The 19959-nt window shown below is 36.4% G+C and overlaps 5 protein-coding genes and 1 pseudogene across 5 annotated transcripts; 1 reads left to right on the top strand and 5 right to left on the bottom strand.

The window, feature by feature from the left end:
• LOC104756426 (Fanconi anemia group J protein homolog) lies at window positions 433-8240 on the top strand. The gene is made up of 29 exons (XM_010479019.2): window positions 433-954; window positions 1044-1125; window positions 1219-1294; window positions 1404-1468; window positions 1556-1603; window positions 1694-1794; window positions 1869-2010; window positions 2145-2206; window positions 2295-2368; window positions 2448-2518; window positions 2922-3009; window positions 3093-3171; window positions 3259-3348; window positions 3432-3540; window positions 3888-3981; window positions 4056-4139; window positions 4254-4410; window positions 4520-4701; window positions 4888-4932; window positions 5066-5094; window positions 5182-5303; window positions 5397-5444; window positions 5556-5680; window positions 5752-5886; window positions 5976-6208; window positions 6434-7310; window positions 7423-7494; window positions 7681-7803; window positions 7886-8240. The coding sequence occupies exons 1-29, from the start codon at window positions 573-575 to the stop codon at window positions 7928-7930; spliced, it is 3840 nt and encodes a 1279-aa protein (XP_010477321.1). The 5' UTR covers window positions 433-572; the 3' UTR covers window positions 7931-8240.
• Window positions 8351-9203, bottom strand: LOC104759312 (putative WUSCHEL-related homeobox 10). The gene is made up of 3 exons (XM_010482259.1): window positions 9014-9203; window positions 8520-8903; window positions 8351-8409 (listed from the first exon to the last, which is right to left on the bottom strand). The coding sequence occupies exons 1-3, from the start codon at window positions 9168-9170 to the stop codon at window positions 8351-8353; spliced, it is 600 nt and encodes a 199-aa protein (XP_010480561.1). The 5' UTR covers window positions 9171-9203.
• Window positions 9639-11078, bottom strand: LOC104756425 (WUSCHEL-related homeobox 14-like). The gene is made up of 2 exons (XM_019239268.1): window positions 10854-11078; window positions 9639-10206 (listed from the first exon to the last, which is right to left on the bottom strand). The coding sequence occupies exons 1-2, from the start codon at window positions 11014-11016 to the stop codon at window positions 9773-9775; spliced, it is 597 nt and encodes a 198-aa protein (XP_019094813.1). The 5' UTR covers window positions 11017-11078; the 3' UTR covers window positions 9639-9772.
• Window positions 12237-14268, bottom strand: LOC104756424 (high mobility group B protein 3-like). The gene is made up of 8 exons (XM_010479017.2): window positions 14094-14268; window positions 13861-13909; window positions 13606-13701; window positions 13287-13344; window positions 13147-13191; window positions 12959-13039; window positions 12602-12688; window positions 12237-12497 (listed from the first exon to the last, which is right to left on the bottom strand). The coding sequence occupies exons 2-8, from the start codon at window positions 13899-13901 to the stop codon at window positions 12480-12482; spliced, it is 426 nt and encodes a 141-aa protein (XP_010477319.1). The 5' UTR covers window positions 13902-13909; window positions 14094-14268; the 3' UTR covers window positions 12237-12479.
• LOC104756423 (high mobility group B protein 2-like) lies at window positions 15054-17120 on the bottom strand. The gene is made up of 8 exons (XM_010479016.2): window positions 16944-17120; window positions 16578-16626; window positions 16344-16448; window positions 16012-16069; window positions 15855-15899; window positions 15655-15735; window positions 15472-15558; window positions 15054-15358 (listed from the first exon to the last, which is right to left on the bottom strand). The coding sequence occupies exons 2-8, from the start codon at window positions 16616-16618 to the stop codon at window positions 15341-15343; spliced, it is 435 nt and encodes a 144-aa protein (XP_010477318.1). The 5' UTR covers window positions 16619-16626; window positions 16944-17120; the 3' UTR covers window positions 15054-15340.
• On the bottom strand, window positions 18796-19854 carry LOC104759311 (annotated as a pseudogene).

Raw genomic sequence — 19959 nt, 5'->3', positions numbered from 1 at the left:
ATAGGTATTGTGTAAAGAAAAATAAACGACTGAGTAAATTATTAATTAAATTCAATATATATTGTTTGTTGCAATCCTTCTAAAACTTGCAAACTCTTAAGTCTTACCTATCAAAATATACTATTTGAAAAAATGATTGCATTATACTATTATGCAAGGGGGAGAGAAGACAATTGGAACAATCAGGACAATCTCAATTATGTTTTCCCTTCAAATCATATAAACTAGGGCCTAGGGGGCAATCAACGGTTTATTTGTAAATGGTCACACTCAATAACCTCTACGAAAATTGGGCCTTAATAAGCCCACTTGTGGTCCATTATCACGCTGAGTACGGAAGTATTGCCGTTCTCTCTTAAACAATAAGAACTGTACGTCGTTTTTAGTGTCTCAGCTTACCAGTGAAGCTCGCAGACAATAACAATGGCGGGCGCCAAAAGAAGAGAAAACTCGAAAAGGTATCGAATTTTCCCGCCCATTTATCAACAACGCGAAATCCTCGAACTTCACTTCTCGTAAGTTCTCATTTTTCTCCCCTTCACCGACCCCCGAAGAGACACTCGACGAAGAAGATGGTTTCCTCAACCATTAAATCGGATTCGAAGGACGAATTGAAACAAACCCTAAACCCCAAAACCCCTAAAAATGTCTACCAAATCGGAGGCCTTCAAGTCGAATTCCCTTATCAACCATACGGAACCCAGCTTGCGTTCATGAGCCGGGTCATATCTACGCTAGATCGAGCCCAGAGAGACGGTCACAGCCACGCGTTACTCGAGTCTCCCACTGGTACTGGCAAATCTCTGTCTTTGCTCTGCTCTGTTCTCGCTTGGCAACAGAACTATAAATCTCGGCTTCTGAAAGGGAATTTGACTCATTCGAAAGCTGCGCCGGAAGCAGTCACCGATCCATTGAATCACGGAGGTGGGTTCATACCGGAGACGCAGCCCTCAGGTTCGTGAAATTAAGATGTACCTTAATGAATGATTTGGGCTTTCTTAATTAGTGTATTAGTTTTTAATTCGTGGTTTATCTCTGATTAGATACTCCTGCATCTACAAAAGTGGAGCAAGCTGAAACTGCAACTAAGAAGAGAACTAAAATTCCTACCATATACTATGCTTCGTAAGCAGCTTTATATAAGTAATCTTGGAGATATTGTGAATTAAATTTTGTGTTTAGTATTTGGTATTGATTGTTTGCTTTTTTGTTCTGTAGACGAACTCATTCTCAGATTACTCAAGTGATTCGTGAGTATCGGAAAACTGGTTATAGAGTGCCCATGGCTGTATTGGTATGTTCAATTTGATTTTGCTCTCTTTTTGTGGACTTGCCTATTTGCGTTTAATCAAGATACTAAAAGGTGTTTTTTCTTCCACCTGTGTCTGTCTTCTTTGTGTAAGGCTTCACGAAAACATTACTGTACTAATCGTAATGTACATGGGAAAGACAATGTCGATGATGAATGGTGAGTTTCATCCACATTCATATCATCTCATTATTCTTTTCAGTTAAGCATATTCTCTATACTAACTAACATTTAATCATTTTCTAGTCGGTTGCTCCTAAAAGATAAGGGAAACATACAATGTTCTGAATTCAAGTGAGTTTTTCCTGATAATATAAGTTCTTTTTTTTTACCTCTTTTGTTGTTAGCTTTTCAAACCATGTAACTGTTTTCCTTAACTTCCAGGAACGTCAATAAAATCACATCTCATCCATCACTTCAGCCTAGAGGTCACAATGAGGTTCATGATATTGAAGATCTTGTAAAAGTTGGAAAAAACGTTAGAGGTTAGAATTGGTTTATTGTTTACTTTTATTGATTGAACTTTTCTATTTCTTAATCTCTAATAACTTTCTTGTAGGCTGCCCATATTATGCTTCCTGGTCAATGGCGGAGAATGCACAATTGGTGTTTTGTCCTTACTCCTATATAGTTAATCCTGTCATCCGAGCAGGAGTTGAAGTAGATCTAAAAGGAGCGATTATAATTTTTGATGAAGCTCAGTAAGTTTCAGAATCTTCTTGGTTTTAATATATTTACACATAGAATTTTCTGGTTGAAACATGAGTTTGTAGGTTTCTTAGCATGCTTGTGATGTGATGATACGGCCGTCTACTAAATCTTTCACTGTCCACAGCAATATGGAAGACATTGCTCGTGAAGCAGGAAGCATTAACTTAGAAGAAGAGACTCTTTTCAGTATAAACTACTCAAAATTATTCCTGCACTTATTCATGGTTTGGTTCACTGACATTTAATTTACTAATGTGGTTTATGTGTTATGCAGAATTGCAGAATGAACTAGAACAGATGAGCGTGGCACAGCCAATGATATATCAACCCTTGTGTGAAGTAGTAGATGTAAGTCATTAACTGCAAACTAATGTTGAGATGCATCTTTGCTGACTACGTTTTAATATTGATTGGTCTATGTATTTAGGGATTGATAAGCTGGATTGGAAGAAAAAAGGATTCATTAGCAAAACGTGATTTCCAGCACTATTTCTCTAGGTAAGTTAAACTCTTCTTCCAATCATTTACTTTACTGTAGAATTTGAAAGGGGTTGCAACTGTTTATAGTCTTGGTTTTCTTAGTCTCCATGAGAACTAGTTTTGTTTGGACGACTCTTACTAGCTATACATATTTTATGTAGCATTCTTGACTAAAATGTAGTAGATATAGATCCTCTGTTAACCCACCCGAAAAATTTGTGCATATATTTGCATGTAGGCATAATCTGCATTGTAGTATATTTTATTTAGTGATGAGTTTCATGTAGTGTTACCAGAAATAATGGTCGAGCCATTGGTATTGGAACTTTTTTTTCCCAAAAGAATATCAAATTAAGTAGGAAACCATGTTTATAAAACAGTAATCAAGCATCGCACTAATTCCACAATGACATGATTGCAGTTGGACCGGAGACAAAGCTTTAAGAGAGCTTGAGGAATCTAATATCTCTCGTGAATGCTTCCCAATCTTATTGGAATGCTTTACAAAGGTAAGTCATTTCTTCAACGTTATCTGGTTAGGCCCACAGGCTTTATATGATGCTTGAATGTGCAATTGTGATTGCTGTTCTAGGCTATCAGAACATCAAAGGAAGCAGAAATGGAATCAGATATGCTTTATTTGAGTGGGTTATCTGTCTTGACACTAGAAGGTTTTTTGCGTCTCCCTAACTTTATTAAGCATTGTTTCCTGTGATATCGTTTCGAGGATGAGAGCTTATTGTATCATATTCATGCAGAGTTGTTCTCTTCACTTACGTACTTCTTTTCAAGAAATGGAAGTCACATCCTAGATTACCAACTGGGTTTACAACGCTCTACTAAAAGAGGTACAACTTTTTAGCCGAATGTGTGAAAAGTTTACCCATCTGTAATAAAAAAAGGTGTTCATTGTTGCTCTATTGGGCTGCAGGAGATTCTTCTGGTACATGGACGCATACTTTCAGTTTGTGGTGCATGAATCCTTCGGTTGTTTTTAAAGACTTAGCTGATATATCTCTATCCATCATTTTAACATCTGGGTAAGCAGTATCCTGTTTCTTAATATTGCTACTGCAAAGAATTATGTGATCCTTTTTCAAGTCATGTACACCTTTTTCATCTGATATTTTGGCAAGTAATAACACCTTTTTACTTCATTATATAAGGTTCTGTAAAAACCACAACCTCATCAATGTACAATGACATTACTCATCTTTTTTGTTAAGTTTGGTTACTACCAGTGATCAATGTGGTCCTTTTTGTACATCACATTCTTTATGTGCATACCATTCTACTCTCCTCCTTAACCCATTTGCTAAATTATATGTTTCTTGAGCCATCTTTTTCAGGAATGAGTAAGTTTGAATTTCTTGGTTGTGAAATATAGGACTTTGTCACCGATGAATTCTTTCTCATCTGAACTTGGGATGCAGTTTGGCACTTGTTTAGAGGCTCCACATGTGATTGATGTTAATCTGCAGGTTCTGACTAAAGCTCTCTACGTAGCAACCGTTTTCAGAACTGAATGTATGATTTAACAAAATCTTTGTTCCAGGTGTGGGCTGGTGCAATCTCCATTGGTCCTGGTAATTATCCTCTAAATGCAAGTTATAAAACAGCTGATGCATATGAGTTCCAGGTACCGGGGATTTTTTGTCACTGGCACAATCTATTTTTGCATGTATATGTGTTTTTGTACAGTAATGCATTACTTTTGTGTGTTTGTAAACGTATGCTCTACTTTTGTTTGAAGGATGCTTTAGGGAAATCGTTGGAAGAAATTTGCGCTGTTGTACCAGGTGGCTCCCTTGTATTCTTTCCAAGCTATAAGTTGATGGAAAAACTCTGCACACGTTGGCGTGAAACTGGGCAATGGTCTCGGCTTTGCTTGAAAAAGGACCTTTTTGTTGGTAAGTAATATTTTTCATCTGTGATCATGTAAAAATTGTTGTAGCAAATCCTATTGTTATGCTTTTTTTTTTCTTGTCAAAAATTTGAAATAAGAATCCTTGGTTGCAGAACCAAGAGGAGGAGCCCAGGAAGAATTTGATTCTGTTCTGAAGGGATATTATGATTCTATACGTGGGAAGAATAGATTCACTGGAAGAAATAAAAGAGTTAAGAAAGCATGGACTATTAAAACTGAGACTCAAGATGATTCTAAGAAAGGAGCTGCATTTCTTGCAGTGTGTAGAGGAAAGGTTTGTTTTTTCTTTTTCTTTTCTTGTCATGGTTTCTATATATATATATAATGTTCAATATTTAAAAAGCAATCCAATCTCGTGTCGTTGGACTCTATGAGCATGACATGGGTATCTCGTAGTTTTCACATAACATATTTGAAAACTTGATAACTTATTTGAGTTTAAAGTCTATGTTTCTAATAGGTTTCAGAAGGGATTGACTTTGCTGATGACAACGCCAGGGCAGTGGTATCCTTTTTAACTGCATTGTCTTGGTATTTTATTTTCTTATGTGGATGTCAATCAATGTAGTCCGTTGCTGCAATAGAAGCTTAGGATATTTTTGATAAATGGGCTGTTAACCCTTGATGATTACATACAGATAATTGTCGGCATTCCATTTCCAAACTTGTAAGAATTCTATTTTCCTAAAATCTTTCAGCTTCGTTCCAAATCCATCTTCAAGGAGCAGTTTTTAATTAATCACTTTCTTGCTAGGCATGATATTCAAGTCGGACTAAAGAAAAAATATAATGATACCTACAAATCATCTAAAAACCTTCTCGGAGGGAGTGACTGGTATTGCCAACAGGCCTATCGTGCTTTAAATCAAGCAGCAGGTGCTATGTAATAACTTACATTTTGTCAATTGGTTCTTCCAGTCAATTTTAATATTGTAACAGGATATTCTGTCATGGTGTTTTTCTTTACAGGGCGATGTATCCGGCATAGGTTTGATTATGGTGCCATCATATTTTTGGGTAATAATAACATATCAGTGATCTGTGGATAGTAACTGCTCAACTTTATTTATGTACGTTTTGTTCACTATGGTTATCATAGCTCTGAGGTTGCCTTGTTTTGGTGTCCAGATGAGCGATACAAAGAAGAAAGGAACAGAACGTCTATTTCAAAGTGGCTAAGGCAGTCTATCAAACTGTATGATAATTTTGAAGTATCTATGGAAGGGTTAAGATCATTTTTCAAAAGTGCCAAGGTTCAAACCATCTCATTCTGGTCCTTGAAACTTTATTACATAGTCATTAAAACGCTGAAAACTTTATGCAGGAGCGACTTGACAGTAAGATGTCTGCGTCCCAGGATTATACTGTTGAGAAGAACTTTTCTTCGGAAAACCAAAGCAAAGAATACAGAAGGAAGGAAAATCAGATTCAGAACAAATCTAGTCATGTGGAACCAAAAGTATATTTTAAAAGCAAACGTTTTTTTTTTTACTTTGTTGGGTGTTCTCTATGAATTCATTTTGTTATTGATAATGAATTTGTGTGCAGGATATCGCAGGTAGGAAGGTGGTAGACGTGGAGGATCGCACAGATTCGTATACAAAATATCCTTTTATGAACAAAACCAAGGCCTTTTTGGATCACAAAGATGTGAAACCAAAAATAGCTGAAGATTCAATATCTGTACGGCATTCTACTCAGACATTCATTCAAATTAAAGAGGAAGCTGAATGCTACAAAGACGTTATTGATCTTGAGTGCGGTGTCCAACCTGAGACTGGGTAACAATATCAGACAAGTTCTTTTTATACAAATCTAGATATATTTGATTTGCACCATTTCTATCTCAAGTTTAATTCTTAAAGAGTGTTACAAAGTAGCATGTTTGTTAGTGTTAGCTTCAACTACAAAAACTAGCATGTAATGTGAACATTGTATCGATAAACTGCAGATTGTAAGCTTATATTTGCAGATCTTTAAGAAGACTTAACAACTGTCATGTGCAGGTATTGCGAGGTGTCATCAGTGACCTACGGTGATGAAGATCCAGAAACATCTTTTGTCAAGGAGACCTCTGGTATGATCAATGGGATATCAGTAGCCAGTCCATGTTCTTGCTCGATGAATGAAAGCTCTAGTCCAGCAGCAATAGGTCTGAGATCTCCGAGGTCTCCTGATCAATTATTAAAGCGGCATATATCTACTCCAAATTTTAGAAAATCTCCTCTTGGAGCTGAGTCATCCGTAGTAGCAAATCCTGAGGGAAATTCTTTCGGTGACATCCGTAGTTCGACTCCAGAAGCAGAGTCATCTTTCAACATGAGCGTTAATTCACAAGCTTTGAAGAGAAGAAAGTTTACTAGCTCTCCTGTCATTAACCTTGAAGACGAAAACAGTGATGCACCTAATACTAGAGGACCCTCAGATCACACGAGTTTAACAAGAAGAATTGAGTTTGGGTTTGGGAGCACCGAACCAAGATCCCAAAACTACAACATATATTCTTTTCCAGAAGTTAATCAGAAAGTGCAGCTATCTTGTTTGCTCTGCAAAAGTCCATTAGGTCTACCTGAGAATGACTCTTATCTCAATTGCTTGTTGACTTCGTCGTCCAAAAAGTATTTGCTGTCTCTTCTGAAAAAAACATCAGGAACTGCTGCTGCAGAAATGCCAACAAGTGTTTCAATTATCATGACAGATTGCTCATTGGTTAATCAGAGACTCTGCAGAAAATTTGAAGGCTCAAAAGGTCAGGGTATTTGGTGCGAGCAAGATGGATGTGTTTTCAATACTATCTGTTGCCCTTTCTGCAGTATCCCAAACATATGTCTCGGAGTGCAAGTCATGGCTACTGATTCATCAAATGTCCAGTTTTTGAGTAAAGTAAGTTGACTTCAGTGGTGATTCCTTAGAGTGCTTAAGTATCTCTCATTTATGATTGGCTGCATTGTCTTGAGCTCTTCCTAATATCAAAATCTAATCTACTTGTTTGCAGATTTTGTTCTTTGCTGATCATCTAGAAGTCACGAATGATGCTGCAAGCAAAGAAACGGTCTTAAAGCACAAGGTAGTCTTGTATATCTGCTACTTACATACCCTTAAGTCTTTAGAAGCAATTTGAGGTTTAAGTTTGGAATTAATGGAGATGCAAAATATTTTAATATAGCACTGAAATGATTTTAATGCTTTGAGGACAAAGCTTGACAGGTGTAAAGTTGTATGAATAAATATTAATAACCTAATGGTATTGTAGGAACCTCTTGCTGACACTAATGCAGCTGTGGATAAGAGTGATATGCTTGAGTCAATAGAGAGATTTGCATACTCCCCGATTCAGCAGCAAGATTCAGGAGGCTGGAGGACTACAAAATCAAAGGTCTGTAAAGATAATAACATGCATTCTGGTTTCTGTTAACACCGTTAGTCTAATCCCACACCTCATTTGTATGTATGTGCAGTTGAGACTACCAAAACGCAATTTGCCAACAAGCAAGAAGACCTAGAAAGAGGATGCTTTCATACCTCAGCAAGCAGAAGCGGTCTGATTCATAATGAGGGATAGTCAAGGCAGCAAAACCAGCGGCACCAAGTTGTCATAAACAGATGTGAACCAAAGAACTTTGCTCATGTCATCATGTGGCTGAAGAAAATTGGTTTTGCGTCTAAACTTGGCCAGCTTCGTTCGGAACTTAATTTATGTCCAGGTCGTGGCAATCCCTTTGTTCATGGTGGGTTATATGTACATACTACATTCGTAGAAGGTCAAACGTAAATTTGTGAAAAACAAATTCTACACTAAATAGACTTGTTAAAGCTCACTCTCATAGATAATATAATATTCTTTTATTGAGACAACCAAATAATTGGTTTAGTTTAGTGAAAACAGAGTGAAGATATTAGGAGTTCTTCGTCTTTATTTCACGTCAGCCTGTAGGAAATTTGTTCTCCATAAACTTCTCCCTACTCAACAAATGCTCAATCCCTGAAAACACAAAATGTTCAAATGATTTCATCTCTTTATTATAAAACCTTATACGGTAGGCATCAAAAACAGAGCAAACCATTAGAGAATATCATATTTTTAGATATTACCTCTATCAGGACTCGGGAAGAGTATATGCTCATAAGACTCAAACCCTCCAGAATCTCCATAACTCCTCTCCTCAGTCGTCACAGCCGCATCATCGGTCGGACCAGTCACCGTTGTCGTCTGAGGCTGCTTACGTTTGGACCGAGCTCGCCGGTTTTGAAACCAATTGTAGACATTTTTCTCCATGATTTGTCCGTGCTCCGACAGCTCCGTAGCAATCTCTTTAATCCTCCGTGGATTTGGTGTTCCACTTCCTTCCTTGTAAATGTTCTCAAGAATCTGAAGTTGCTTCGACGTTGGAGTCCATCGATGACGAGTAGACATACCATGAGCGCTTGACGATGCCACCATCGGATCAAAGTATCCTCCTCCCATCAGATTCATCCCTAGTGTATTTTCTCAAACCATTACCATAAAGATATTCAGTTTACGTGACCTTTAAGTTTCTTCCAAATACAACTATGGAGTTCATGAGAGAGAAGAGAAGTGTACTTACCTGATGAGAGAGGAGGGAAAGAAGAGAGCGAATTGTGTAGGACGACGAGCTGATCACATATTATAGCGTATATGGCGATTTGCTTACGGAGAGTCTCCATCTGCTCCTCCGTCATCACTCTACCATCATACGTACCGTTTAGGCTCCCTTGCTCCATCTCCTCTTTCACAAATTTGCTTTCTCCTCTCTCCTTTCTATCATATGATGAAGAAGACGACAATCATAAACAAATCTTTAGTTTATTTGTTACCGTTGGACTCAAACACATTTTTGGAAAGATTTAATTGAATAGGATCAATTGGTCCGATTTGTTTTTTCTCAATTACCAAATTAACTGAGGTAATTGTGAGATATAATTGCATTATAATTGATAGAATTAGATTATAATTTTTGTGGTCATATAACCAAATATCCGATTTTATATGACTTTTGTGAGATGAGAATAAATTTAATAGCAACGAAAAAAGCTATGGCCATAATTAACTAGGTTCGGTTTTTGTCAAAATTATTTCCACTTCATTTTAACCGAGATATACCGGCCAATATATATCAACCGTAGATGATATCACTTTGATTTCTGATGCTGAATCAGATGGCATGTATGATCAATTTGAGGAACACAAAATTACAATAAAAGACTTCTTGTTAATGTCACACACACACACACACACACACACAATTTTCTGTTTTATGGAAATTGAGAGAATAAAATAGATTAGAGATCTTCATCGTGCCTTCATGTCAGTGATCTATACGAATTTAACTCTCCAGAAATTTCCCTATACTCAACAAGTGCTCAATCCCTAAATCAGGACTTGGGAAGAGTATATGCTCATAAGACTCTAATCCACCAGAATCTCCACAACTTCTCCTCTCCTCCGTTGTCACAGCCACATCATCAGTTTGACCATTAGCCGTCGTCGTCGTTTGAGGCTGCTTGCGTTTGGACCGAGCTCGCCGGTTCTGAAACCAGTTGTAGACATTTGTCTCCGTGATCTGTCCATGTTCAGACAGCTCTGTCGCGATCTCTCTGATCCTCCGTCTATTCGGTGTTCCGCTTCCTTCCTCGTAAATGCTCTCGAGTATCTGAAGCTGCGTCGAAGTCGGAGTCCACCGGTGCCTAGACGATATCCTATGAGAACTTGACGATGACCCCATCGGATCAAAGTATCCACCGACCATTGGCCTCATTCCTTTTTTATTCTCAATTCATTATCAAAAAAAATATCAGTTACGTGACCGTTAAGGTTCTTTTAAGTACAAATATGTGTATTATATATCAAAACCACAAACCGCTAACTCTATTCAAGCTAAGCTTCTACAATACCAACCACGAGTTGGTTATACTCAAACTGTTAGGTGAGGTCTAAGGCTTAGACTCTTAGCGATTGATCATAAAACTATATTTTATAGATAGCAATACTTTAGAAGAATATTGAATAATAATAAATATATTTAGCAATTGATCAATGCTATCGCTAAACTGTCTTCGAATGTCCAAGATCATGTTAAACTGAATTCAAGGTTATGCAGCGAACACTAAATAGAAAAGTGTGTTTGAGTTCGTGTGTTATATACCAAACACAAACAAACACAGTTTTCACTGACACTAAGCTAGCAGCTCCATGAGTAAACAGTATGGTTGGAAACAACGTTTGCATCTCAAAACGCTGCGTTTAAATTCTTTCTTCTTGAAACACTTGTTTTACTACCGTTTAGAAGTTCATATGGTCGTCTTTCGTAAAGATTAAAAACATATAAAGTGATAGTCTGTAAATCAAAAGAACATATGTGTGTGTGTGTTCATATAGAAAGAGAGCTAAAGCAGAAGTAAGTGTACCTGATGAGAATGGATGGTAAGAAGAGAGAGAGTTGTGGAGGAGGACGAGCTGGTCGCAAATAACGGCGTAAACGGCGATCTGCTTACGGAGAATCTCCATCTGCTCCTCCGTCATCACTCTCCCTCTTCCATTATAGGCATCGTTTTGCATCTCTCTCTCCATCTCCTCTATCACTTTGCTTTTCTCCTTTTCAGTTTTCCTTTAACTATATTAAGAAGACAATGAGAAAGTGAAATGATATTTATATATTCTTTTGTTTATGAATAAAGTGGATCTTTAATTTATTTGTTACCGTTAAATTAAAACACTTTTTTTGCAAAAGATCTCTTGACTAATGATCAATTAGACCGGTTTTATATCTTTTTTCAGTTACTAGTTTATTAGATGACAAGTATTTAGAAGAAAAAAGATTATAATCCCGAATTAGGAAATTTTAGATTGGTTATATGGTCATAAATAGGATAAACTTTGGTCAACTGTGTTTTCACTATTTTGTGTTAGAAACTCTACATTTTAATCAAGTTTTACGGGTCAATTTATCCACCATTTGATATATAAAAGAAAAAGAAAAAAATGTGTTAATCCTATAATATCTAAGATGATCTCAATCCTATGTGTTGATGACATAATAAGACAGGAAACTTATATAGAAAAATAACCTACTCAATTCTAGGTATTATTTACATCAGTAGTAGCTTGTTGTATTCGTAGAGCTAGGAAACACAAACAGTGTCTGTGTAACTTACTTATATATATATTGGTTAGGTAAAGCCGGAAGCAAGGCTTAATCACAGCACAATATAAAATATTATCGTTGTGACTTATGACTAATGATTAAACTATTAAGAACAAAGGGAAGAAGAGCATGCTTTTTTTTTTTTTTTTCTTTGTTGATTAAGAAGAAACTGTATGAATTTGACCAAAAAGGTTCTTTGATTATAAAGTATAAACACAAGTGTGAATGCGCTATTCTGCTGCTATTAGGCGGATTTCACTCTCAATCTTCAGTTTTGTCAACAGCAATGACCAAATTCTAATCTTCTGTTAACCTTTTTTCTCACAAGGTTGTGAAAAGAGAACCAAATGATTACGGCCTAGGTCATTTGGAAAGAAGGCCATAATACAATTTTAACATCCTGAGTGACCACTAAAGTCAGATCAACCAAACCAAAAAGTAAAAAACATTGAATGCACTTTTTGGAACACTTTGATTAGGAGCGTGTTAATGCACTGGTCAAGACAAACATCGATAATTGTACTGAGATTTGAGAATTAATAAGAGATTAACATTCGTATTACTACTACTTGCTAGTAATGCACATATCAGCAGAGTTTAAAGAACTGTAGGTAAAATAACAAAACGTAAAGGGATAAAAAGAGCGTAATATAAAGCTGCAAATCTCTCTCATTCACCATCTAAACATTCTACATTCACTTTTTTCCATTACACGTAGAATCAGTGGGAGATAGTAGTAGTTTACTAAAACGAAACATCAGTAAAAAAAAAAAAAAAAGTAAATAGACCCATTGATTTTAACCAGCCTCATTAACATTTTAAGAGAAGATAAAGAACATCCCAGAGATTCCTTGCAGCCTTCTATATTATGCTACCAAACTTCAACTTCTCAGTCATCATCTTCCTCCTACATAACATAAGTAACAGAGTTAATACAAAGGTTTACTTCTTCATACTAAAGTATTTTGGATGCAAAATGATGTAGAATGATAAATAGAATCAGCCGCTTACCTCTTCACTCCCATCCTCAGCATCATCCTCATCGTTGACCTCTGAAACAGACTTGTCAGATTCCTCATCTTCCTTTGGACCTTCCTCCTGAAACACACAAGACACAGCTGTTAGTCAAACACTACCCTTAAACTGATTACCAGTTATATGAATCATCATTGTTTACTCTAATCATAACTCTGCCAGCAACCATATGATTAGTATAAACATAACTCATCCTTCAATCATTTAATGTAAAACATATCTTAATTCATCCTTCAATCATGTGGTTAGTAACAACATAGCTCTTACTTCAATCATGTGATTAGTAAAAACGTAACTCTTCCTAAAATGTAATGATGAAAATTAAACACTCACCAGCTTCTTGTTGTAGGCTTTCATGTTCTTCTCATACTCAACCTTGCGTTTGTCAGCCTTCGCAACATAAGGAGCTTTCTCCTACATTATCATAACACCCACAGGTTAAATTAAAAACATACATAACAAACAAGCCTGTACCATTTGAATTAGTAAACAACTTCAACTAAATAGCTCAGAAAACTTACGGAATCTGACAAGGATTTCCACTTTTCACCACCAGCTTTGCCAACCTAACATCATCCATTTGAAAAAAAATCATTGTCAGTATTATAACTTCAAAATACAACAAAAGGCTACGGTGAAAAAGCAGCAAATCACAACTCACAGCAGCGACAGATTTGTTCTTGGGGTGCTCCTTCTTGTACGTTTCACGGAAATCTTCCCTACAAGATCATAAGTCAACGCAAGTTTAGCACACAGAATTAAAAGTAGAATCAGTTAACCAATGATTGGATTATACAGTCAACGTTACAGAGCATTTAGGCATAATAATAATAATAAACAACATCAATATGACCAATCATTTTGACGACAAATCATAGCAAATAAACGAAGCTAATAATCTCAATTTGAACAGATTAATTGAAACAAACTTGAACTAATCAACACATAGAAATTGAAGAATCGAAGAGGAGATAATTTACATGAAAACGAAGAAGGCACTGGAAGGCCTCTTAGGTTTGTTAGGATCCTTAGCAGCACCTTTGCCTCCCTTAGTAGGCTTCTTAGTCACAGAGAGCCTATCATCACCACAAAATTTTAAGTTAAAAAAACGCTTCACAAAACAACAAACGATTTGAATACGGATCTGGAATCCAGAGATCTAGGAACTAACTCGGATACAAACAAACAAAAAAATAAAAAAATCACAGAAGAAATCGATCGATGTGAAAACTCACTTTGAGCTCCTGGTTTCAGCTTTCGCTTTACCTCCTTTCATGATCGATTCTGAAGAAACAAAAAAACTAGATCAGCATACAAAAATACGAAACGCAATTAAAACAGAGAGAAACTTCGGTTCTATGCGCTTAAAAAAACAGCTACGCAGACAAAATTATCACAATCTAGAGATCGAAACACACATAAACTGGAAAAATCAACGAAAAAAACGAAGGAAATCGGATGAAATTACCTTGAAGAAGAAGAAGAAGAAGAAGAAGAAGAAGAAGAGCTTCGTAGGGTTTGAAGAGAGAGAGAGAGAGAGAGAGAGAGAATAATAATAAGTACGTGTTTGTGAATTGTACGCTTTGTGAACCGATTCAAGTGAGAGGCCGAGAGATGGATGAGAGGCTTCTTAAGTGGAAGGAAAAAAATATCTTGTATGATTAAAAGATTTATTCAATTTTGTTTCCACGACATGTGAAAAATAAAAATCTTAGGGGTTTAGGCGGGATTTCAAATATATTACGCCACGTCAACGATCCTTGTGATTTCTCATTACTGGCTTTCACATTCTCCCGCTTTTTTATTATTCCTTTTCATTGAGTGTGAGAACGAACATGCATGTGTTTTCTCTTCTATGTGCTTCGTAAATTTGTACTTATTTTACTTTTTGTACTGCATGTTTATTAAAAGGGATAAAAATATAAAGATCGTTTAGGTCCAAATTCGAATGCGAGATTTAATGACCGAATCATTCTCGAATCATTCTCTTTCCTAATAAGTTATTAGAATAATCAATTCTATGATCGTATGTTCAATTTTCTTATAAGCAAAATCAAAAGAATATAGATTTTGTTTACTAGCAGCTCCTTTCTGACGAAAAACTAGACATCATCCCCTCTTATAATTTACAACCCCTGCGTAATTTAAGTCAATTTAGCAAACCACATTTGATTGATTACCCATTGTTGAAGATTTTGATTAAGAGAGAATTAGTGGTTAACCTACATATTAACATAACTCGTCATTCATTCACTCTGACCACTTGCGAATGAATAATAATACATAGTACATCCTTTATCCTTTATGGATAATGAATCAAGCTAGAGAGTTTAACACGTAACCACTATTATGCTAGTGACATTTCCTTACAAACTACAAAAGATTTATCCAACACCATCAACAATAAAATAAACTGAGAACTGAGAAGAGGTAAGAAAAACAGTAAAACTAAATCGTTTTATAGAGCAAAGAGTACAGAGCTGCAAGTCTCTCTTTCACCATCTAAACATTCTACAATTCACACTTTCTCCATCCAAAGGGCTTCTTTAGTGGGAGGAGGTTGTGGAAATACATAGAGAACAGAAAGAAAAAAAGAAAGACCCCTTTTTAATCAGCACCATTAACATTTCAAGTAAAAAAGATAAAGATAAAAAGCCCAGAGAGATTTTTGCAGCCATCTATACTAATGCTACCAGGTACCAGCCATCCAACTTCTTAGTCATCGTCCTCCTCCTGGATTTTAATTATACACACCAAAGTATATTAACAAGAGTTAAAAAAACAAAGTTCTTTGTTGTATGTATACTATGATGTAAAAAATAACTTTAAAAGACTCAACCACTAACCTCTTCACTACCATCCTCAGCATCATCCTCGTCATTGACCTCTGACACTGACTTGTCAGATTCCTCATCTTCCTTTGGACCTTCCTCCTGAAACAACCACAAACGTATCATGAAGATTGGTCAAACAACTCAATAACTATCAATCTCTTTAATCTGACGTATGATTGACATTATTAGATTTACCAGTTTCTTGTTGTAAGCTTTAATGTTCTTCTCATATTCAACCTTACGTTTCTCAGCCTTGGCAACATAAGGAGCTTTCTCCTGGAATTATTGTAAAACAAAACCCACACACATAGTATTAGACTTGCTATAAGAAACGTGACGTTTGATATCATAACTAAACTTTGGTCAAACTGTTCAGAGAGAAAGAGATGACGTACAGAATCTGACAGTGATTTCCACTTGTCTCCAGCAGCTTTTCCAACCTGTAATCCATTGAAAAATTCACCCATCAGTACAACAACTTTATATACCCACAAGAGTAAGGTACAACAACATATAGAAGAAGCTTTTATAATGATCACAAATAACACTCACAGTAGCTACAGACTTGTTCTTGGGGTTTTCTATCTTGAAAGTCTCACGGAAATCTTCCCTACACATCACAAAGAGTCAACACTAGTATTATTAACACACACAACCAATAGGAATCATCAACAATCAAATCAAAGTATGGACAATAAGAGATTCTTTGGACTAGCTAGTATCAGATACTTTTTCACTCAACCACAGCAGACAAAATATTCTTACTAGTCTCACCTTAAAAAGAGAGTAGCCAGATGAAAAAAAACTTTTGAACGGCAAAAAAGTTTTAATCCATGCAAAACTACTGAACACAGATAATATGAAGAATCGGAGGCAAGGATTACATGAAAACGAAGAAAGCACTGGCTGGCCTCTTTGGTTTGTTTGGATCCTTGGCAGCTGCTTTGCCACGAGCTCCTCCTTTAGCAGGCTTCTTAGTCACAGAGAGCCTATTACCACAAACAAAATCAGGCAACAACACTCTTCAGAAAACGAACAACGACATGGACATGAATCTAAATTTCCAGAGATCTGACCAAAATATAATAATTCACAAATAGATCGAATCTGAAACTTACTTGGAGCTCCTGGTTTCAGCCTTTGATTTACCTCCTTTCATAATTGACTCTGCGAAACGTATCACACAAGATCAGTAAAGAAACTAAATAAGTACTTCACATATAGCATACTTCGATTCTATACACAAATGCGATAATTGGAAAAAAAAATCATCATCACCAGATCGACACACATGATCGAAATGAATTCAAGATGCTACAAAAAAACCTAATCATATACAGCATAAATCGCAAACATCCAGAACATGAAAATTCATATCTCAAAACACACAAAAATCAATTTGAATAAAACAAATCATATCGCCTAAACAGATCGAAAACACAAAACCGAGAGATGAATCAAACTAGAAAACGAATGAAATTTACCTTGGAGACGAAGAGCGAAGGGTTCAAATAGAGAGATAGAGAGAAGGAATTGAGCGAGGTTTGTGATTTGTACGCTATATGGGAGAAGAAGATTCAAGTGAGATGAGGAAGAAGGAGGCTAGTGGGGGAGAGAAAAAGCTTTGTAAAATATCTTTGGTCAATCAATAAAAAGGGATTTTGTGAATAAAAATTGAAATTTCGCACGAAATGTAAAAAAAAACTGAGGGGTTTAGGCGGGATTTCAAATATATTATGCCACGTCATCGATCTATGTGATTTCATTTTATTGGCTCTCACCTTCTCAAGTTTTGATCGTTGGTCTTTGTTTATGTGTGTTTCTCTTGTGCTTCTTTCTCAGCGTGAGGATTCAGCGGCAAGTGATATGGTGACTCATTGCCCTTATTTTTGGTTCCTAAAATAATTAAAATCAGAGCAGTTATTACGAATAATATTTATTCGCGTTAATAATATCCTCGAGGATCCGGTTCGGTTTGCTGCGTCGGTCATCCGGTTCGATTTGGCTTTTGTTAATATTCTAGGGCTTCTGATTTTAAATTGTTCGGTTTGGTTGAAGTTTACAAATAGTTATAAATTAAATAATTGAAATTCTTTTAGATCTATGAATCTATCTAAAACAAAATACTATCTGGGCCTAAAATTCATTGGGTTTGCGTCTACACAGTGACCACACTACCTAATCAAATATGAAAGCCCAAATGGAAAAGTAAAGATGACTAAACAAGTTTTCTTCTTCTTCCACTTAAATTATATTGCAAATTGTGAAGTGACAGGAGATAAGTCCATTTGTAGAAGGCACCATCACATTCGGGATCGAGTCCCAGCTCCTACGAATGTAGGAATTTGGCTAATGGGTCGGCCAGTTGTGGCCCAATGGTTGACAAAAAAAAAAAAAATTATATTGCAAATTCCCTCAATCAATCGGTTCGATGCTTCTTATAGAATCTTCTTCATCATTAGAAAATATATTTGATACACCATCTTTTGTGCCTTGGTATACTCCGTTAAAAAAACATAAGCTTCTGTAAATAATAAGCATGGTCGACTGGTCGCAAGTGTCTTTACAATTGTCGTGTATATCAATTTATTTGCGATATTTGTGAACGGTATTTGTTTGCGATAGGCTATCCCGTAGTTACACACTCTGGCATAGTCGGAATCTGCGGCCAGTGACCTTGCATAGTGATCAGAGCCGGTCGCACAGGCTGATGAATCATGTGCTTGCGGCCGTGAAATAATAGTGTTCAGTGTCGAATCAAATATATATTTCCATTTTCGTTCTTAGTTTGTGGTTGTTTATAAACACGGCCAGCTTCTAGTTCTAAATGAGTAATATCTCTACATTTCATCTAAATTTTGGTTGATTTTTCATTTTTTATTCTATGGATGTAACTGATTTGTTGTTGGTATGATATGTCTGGTTTTCTCCAAAAGGTTGATTTTTTTGAATCTAAAGGTTACAGCGTTTCTTCCTTATGATTAGAGTTGTTAATGTATAATAATCACTGATCCCATAAAGAGAAATCCCGCTTGTGTTTTAAAAATATTTTTCATACAACTGTTTTTTTACAAAAAAATACTTGAAACCACCTAGATATCAAGAAACTTTGTGTGTTAATATTTTATATATTGATTCAAAATAAGCGAAACATGAAACTTTTTACTTGGTTATACCAATGATTCCCATAACTGCAGTCAGATAAGAGACGCGTGGGTCATCATCTTTAGACGCTACAATTGCTTTATCATTATGCGCGTCCTCGTCGACAGGAAAGAATGAGGGCGTAAACATATAGGAGTTCCATACGCTTTTGAACCCCCATTGTGTGTCCAACCCTAAAACTCCCCAACTGCCAGCTTCCATGTCATACACATGAACCTTACATTTGTAATAAGAAGGGATCCTCATCTCCCTCACCACAAGACGCTTGCCATCATACGCAACCATGATCCATGATGGTTCATACATATTGTCTTCCATAGATATGTTCTTGATCCGCCTGGAAAAGGTCCATTTGGGATTTCCGAGTAGTGTATAAAATGAGATTGTTTCTTTTGTCCCTGATATTAAAGTTAGGCTATTGGTTTTATTGTTTGCTGCAAATAACAGTTTCATATCCTGATCCTGATGGAAAGTAGAAGGAATGAAATGCGCTTGCTCTGTCTCGGGATTGAACGCTATGATGCTCCCGTCGTTTCTCAACCAGTGAAGAGTGTCGTCCAAGTAAACATGTTTCATTTCTGTTGTGAGGTAACTTTTTGAGCTAGCGGTGATGGTCGTTTTTGATAATCTCCAAGAATCTCCATCGCTGATTTCGAATCCGTAAACCATTTGCATCTCAAGTATGCCGACGATCTTGAATCTCTTGGTTGTTCGATTTACCGCAAAACCAATGCACATCGCTCTAGGATGACTTTTTCCCACAGAAACACTAACTCTCGTAGGCAATATCATAGGCAAAAGTTTTGACCCAGAGTGATCTATGAACCGAAACCTCTTTGTGAGGGGATTTGCGACGAAGAGTCCACCAATGTGTAGTAGGAGAAAGCCAGAGCATGCACCAAAAAAGGAACAATTGTATATATTCAATGATGTATACGCTCTAATGTTTGATTCTGACATAACATCCAATGAAGAGAATAAAGGCGGGTAGTAGATGTAAGTGGCGGGCCAACCTTCAATGTGAAGCAAACTGGGTATGACCCGGGAAGAGTATCCGACTTCAAACATCGGGTCATCAGAAATATGCGATTTGAAAAATTTATTAGTGCATCGCATCATCGCAAGAGATTTGAGTTTCAATCTGAAGAGAATGTCGTCGAGGAGATGCAAAGGTAATCTCTCCATGGTCGAGGATGAATCTAAGTGATAATTTCGTGGTAAACCATCCATGATTAGAGATGCCCTTAATCAAACTTTATTATAATCTGAGTTTGTTTCATTGATTTGTTGATGATGTGAGATTTTTTTTTTTTTTTTTTTTTTTAGTTACAACAA

Source organism: Camelina sativa, chromosome 17 (genome assembly GCF_000633955.1).
Source record: "Camelina sativa cultivar DH55 chromosome 17, Cs, whole genome shotgun sequence".
NCBI classification, from domain to species: Eukaryota; Viridiplantae; Streptophyta; class Magnoliopsida; order Brassicales; family Brassicaceae; genus Camelina; species Camelina sativa.
The sequence above is the reverse complement of the archived record's forward strand: the minus strand, read 5'-3'. Positions and strand labels throughout refer to the sequence as shown.

Coding starts and splice junctions, on each gene's coding strand:
- LOC104756426 (XM_010479019.2), top strand. CDS start 573: ATGGTTTCCTCAACCATTAAATCGGATTCGAAGGACGAATTGAAACAA. Junction 4,140..4,253: donor CTGATGCATATGAGTTCCAG/GTACCGGGGATT, acceptor TTTTGTTTGAAG/GATGCTTTAGGGAAATCGTT. Junction 5,445..5,555: donor TGGTGCCATCATATTTTTGG/GTAATAATAACA, acceptor TTTGGTGTCCAG/ATGAGCGATACAAAGAAGAA.
- LOC104759312 (XM_010482259.1), bottom strand. CDS start 9,170: ATGGAGCAAGGGAGCCTAAACGGTACGTATGATGGTAGAGTGATGACG. Junction 8,904..9,013: donor TTTCCCTCCTCTCTCATCAG/GTAAGTACACTT, acceptor AAAATACACTAG/GGATGAATCTGATGGGAGGA. Junction 8,410..8,519: donor CTTCCCGAGTCCTGATAGAG/GTAATATCTAAA, acceptor TTGTGTTTTCAG/GGATTGAGCATTTGTTGAGT.
- LOC104756425 (XM_019239268.1), bottom strand. CDS start 11,016: ATGGAGAGAGAGATGCAAAACGATGCCTATAATGGAAGAGGGAGAGTG. Junction 10,207..10,853: donor TTACCATCCATTCTCATCAG/GTACACTTACTT, acceptor AGAATAAAAAAG/GAATGAGGCCAATGGTCGGT.
- LOC104756424 (XM_010479017.2), bottom strand. CDS start 13,901: ATGAAAGGAGGTAAAGCGAAAGCTGAAACCAGGAGCTCAAA. Junction 13,702..13,860: donor GCTGAAACCAGGAGCTCAAA/GTGAGTTTTCAC, acceptor TGGTGATGATAG/GCTCTCTGTGACTAAGAAGC. Junction 13,345..13,605: donor AGTGCCTTCTTCGTTTTCAT/GTAAATTATCTC, acceptor ATGATCTTGTAG/GGAAGATTTCCGTGAAACGT.
- LOC104756423 (XM_010479016.2), bottom strand. CDS start 16,618: ATGAAAGGAGGTAAATCAAAGGCTGAAACCAGGAGCTCCAA. Junction 16,070..16,343: donor AGTGCTTTCTTCGTTTTCAT/GTAATCCTTGCC, acceptor TGTGATGTGTAG/GGAAGATTTCCGTGAGACTT. Junction 15,736..15,854: donor GGAAATCACTGTCAGATTCT/GTACGTCATCTC, acceptor CAATAATTCCAG/GAGAAAGCTCCTTATGTTGC.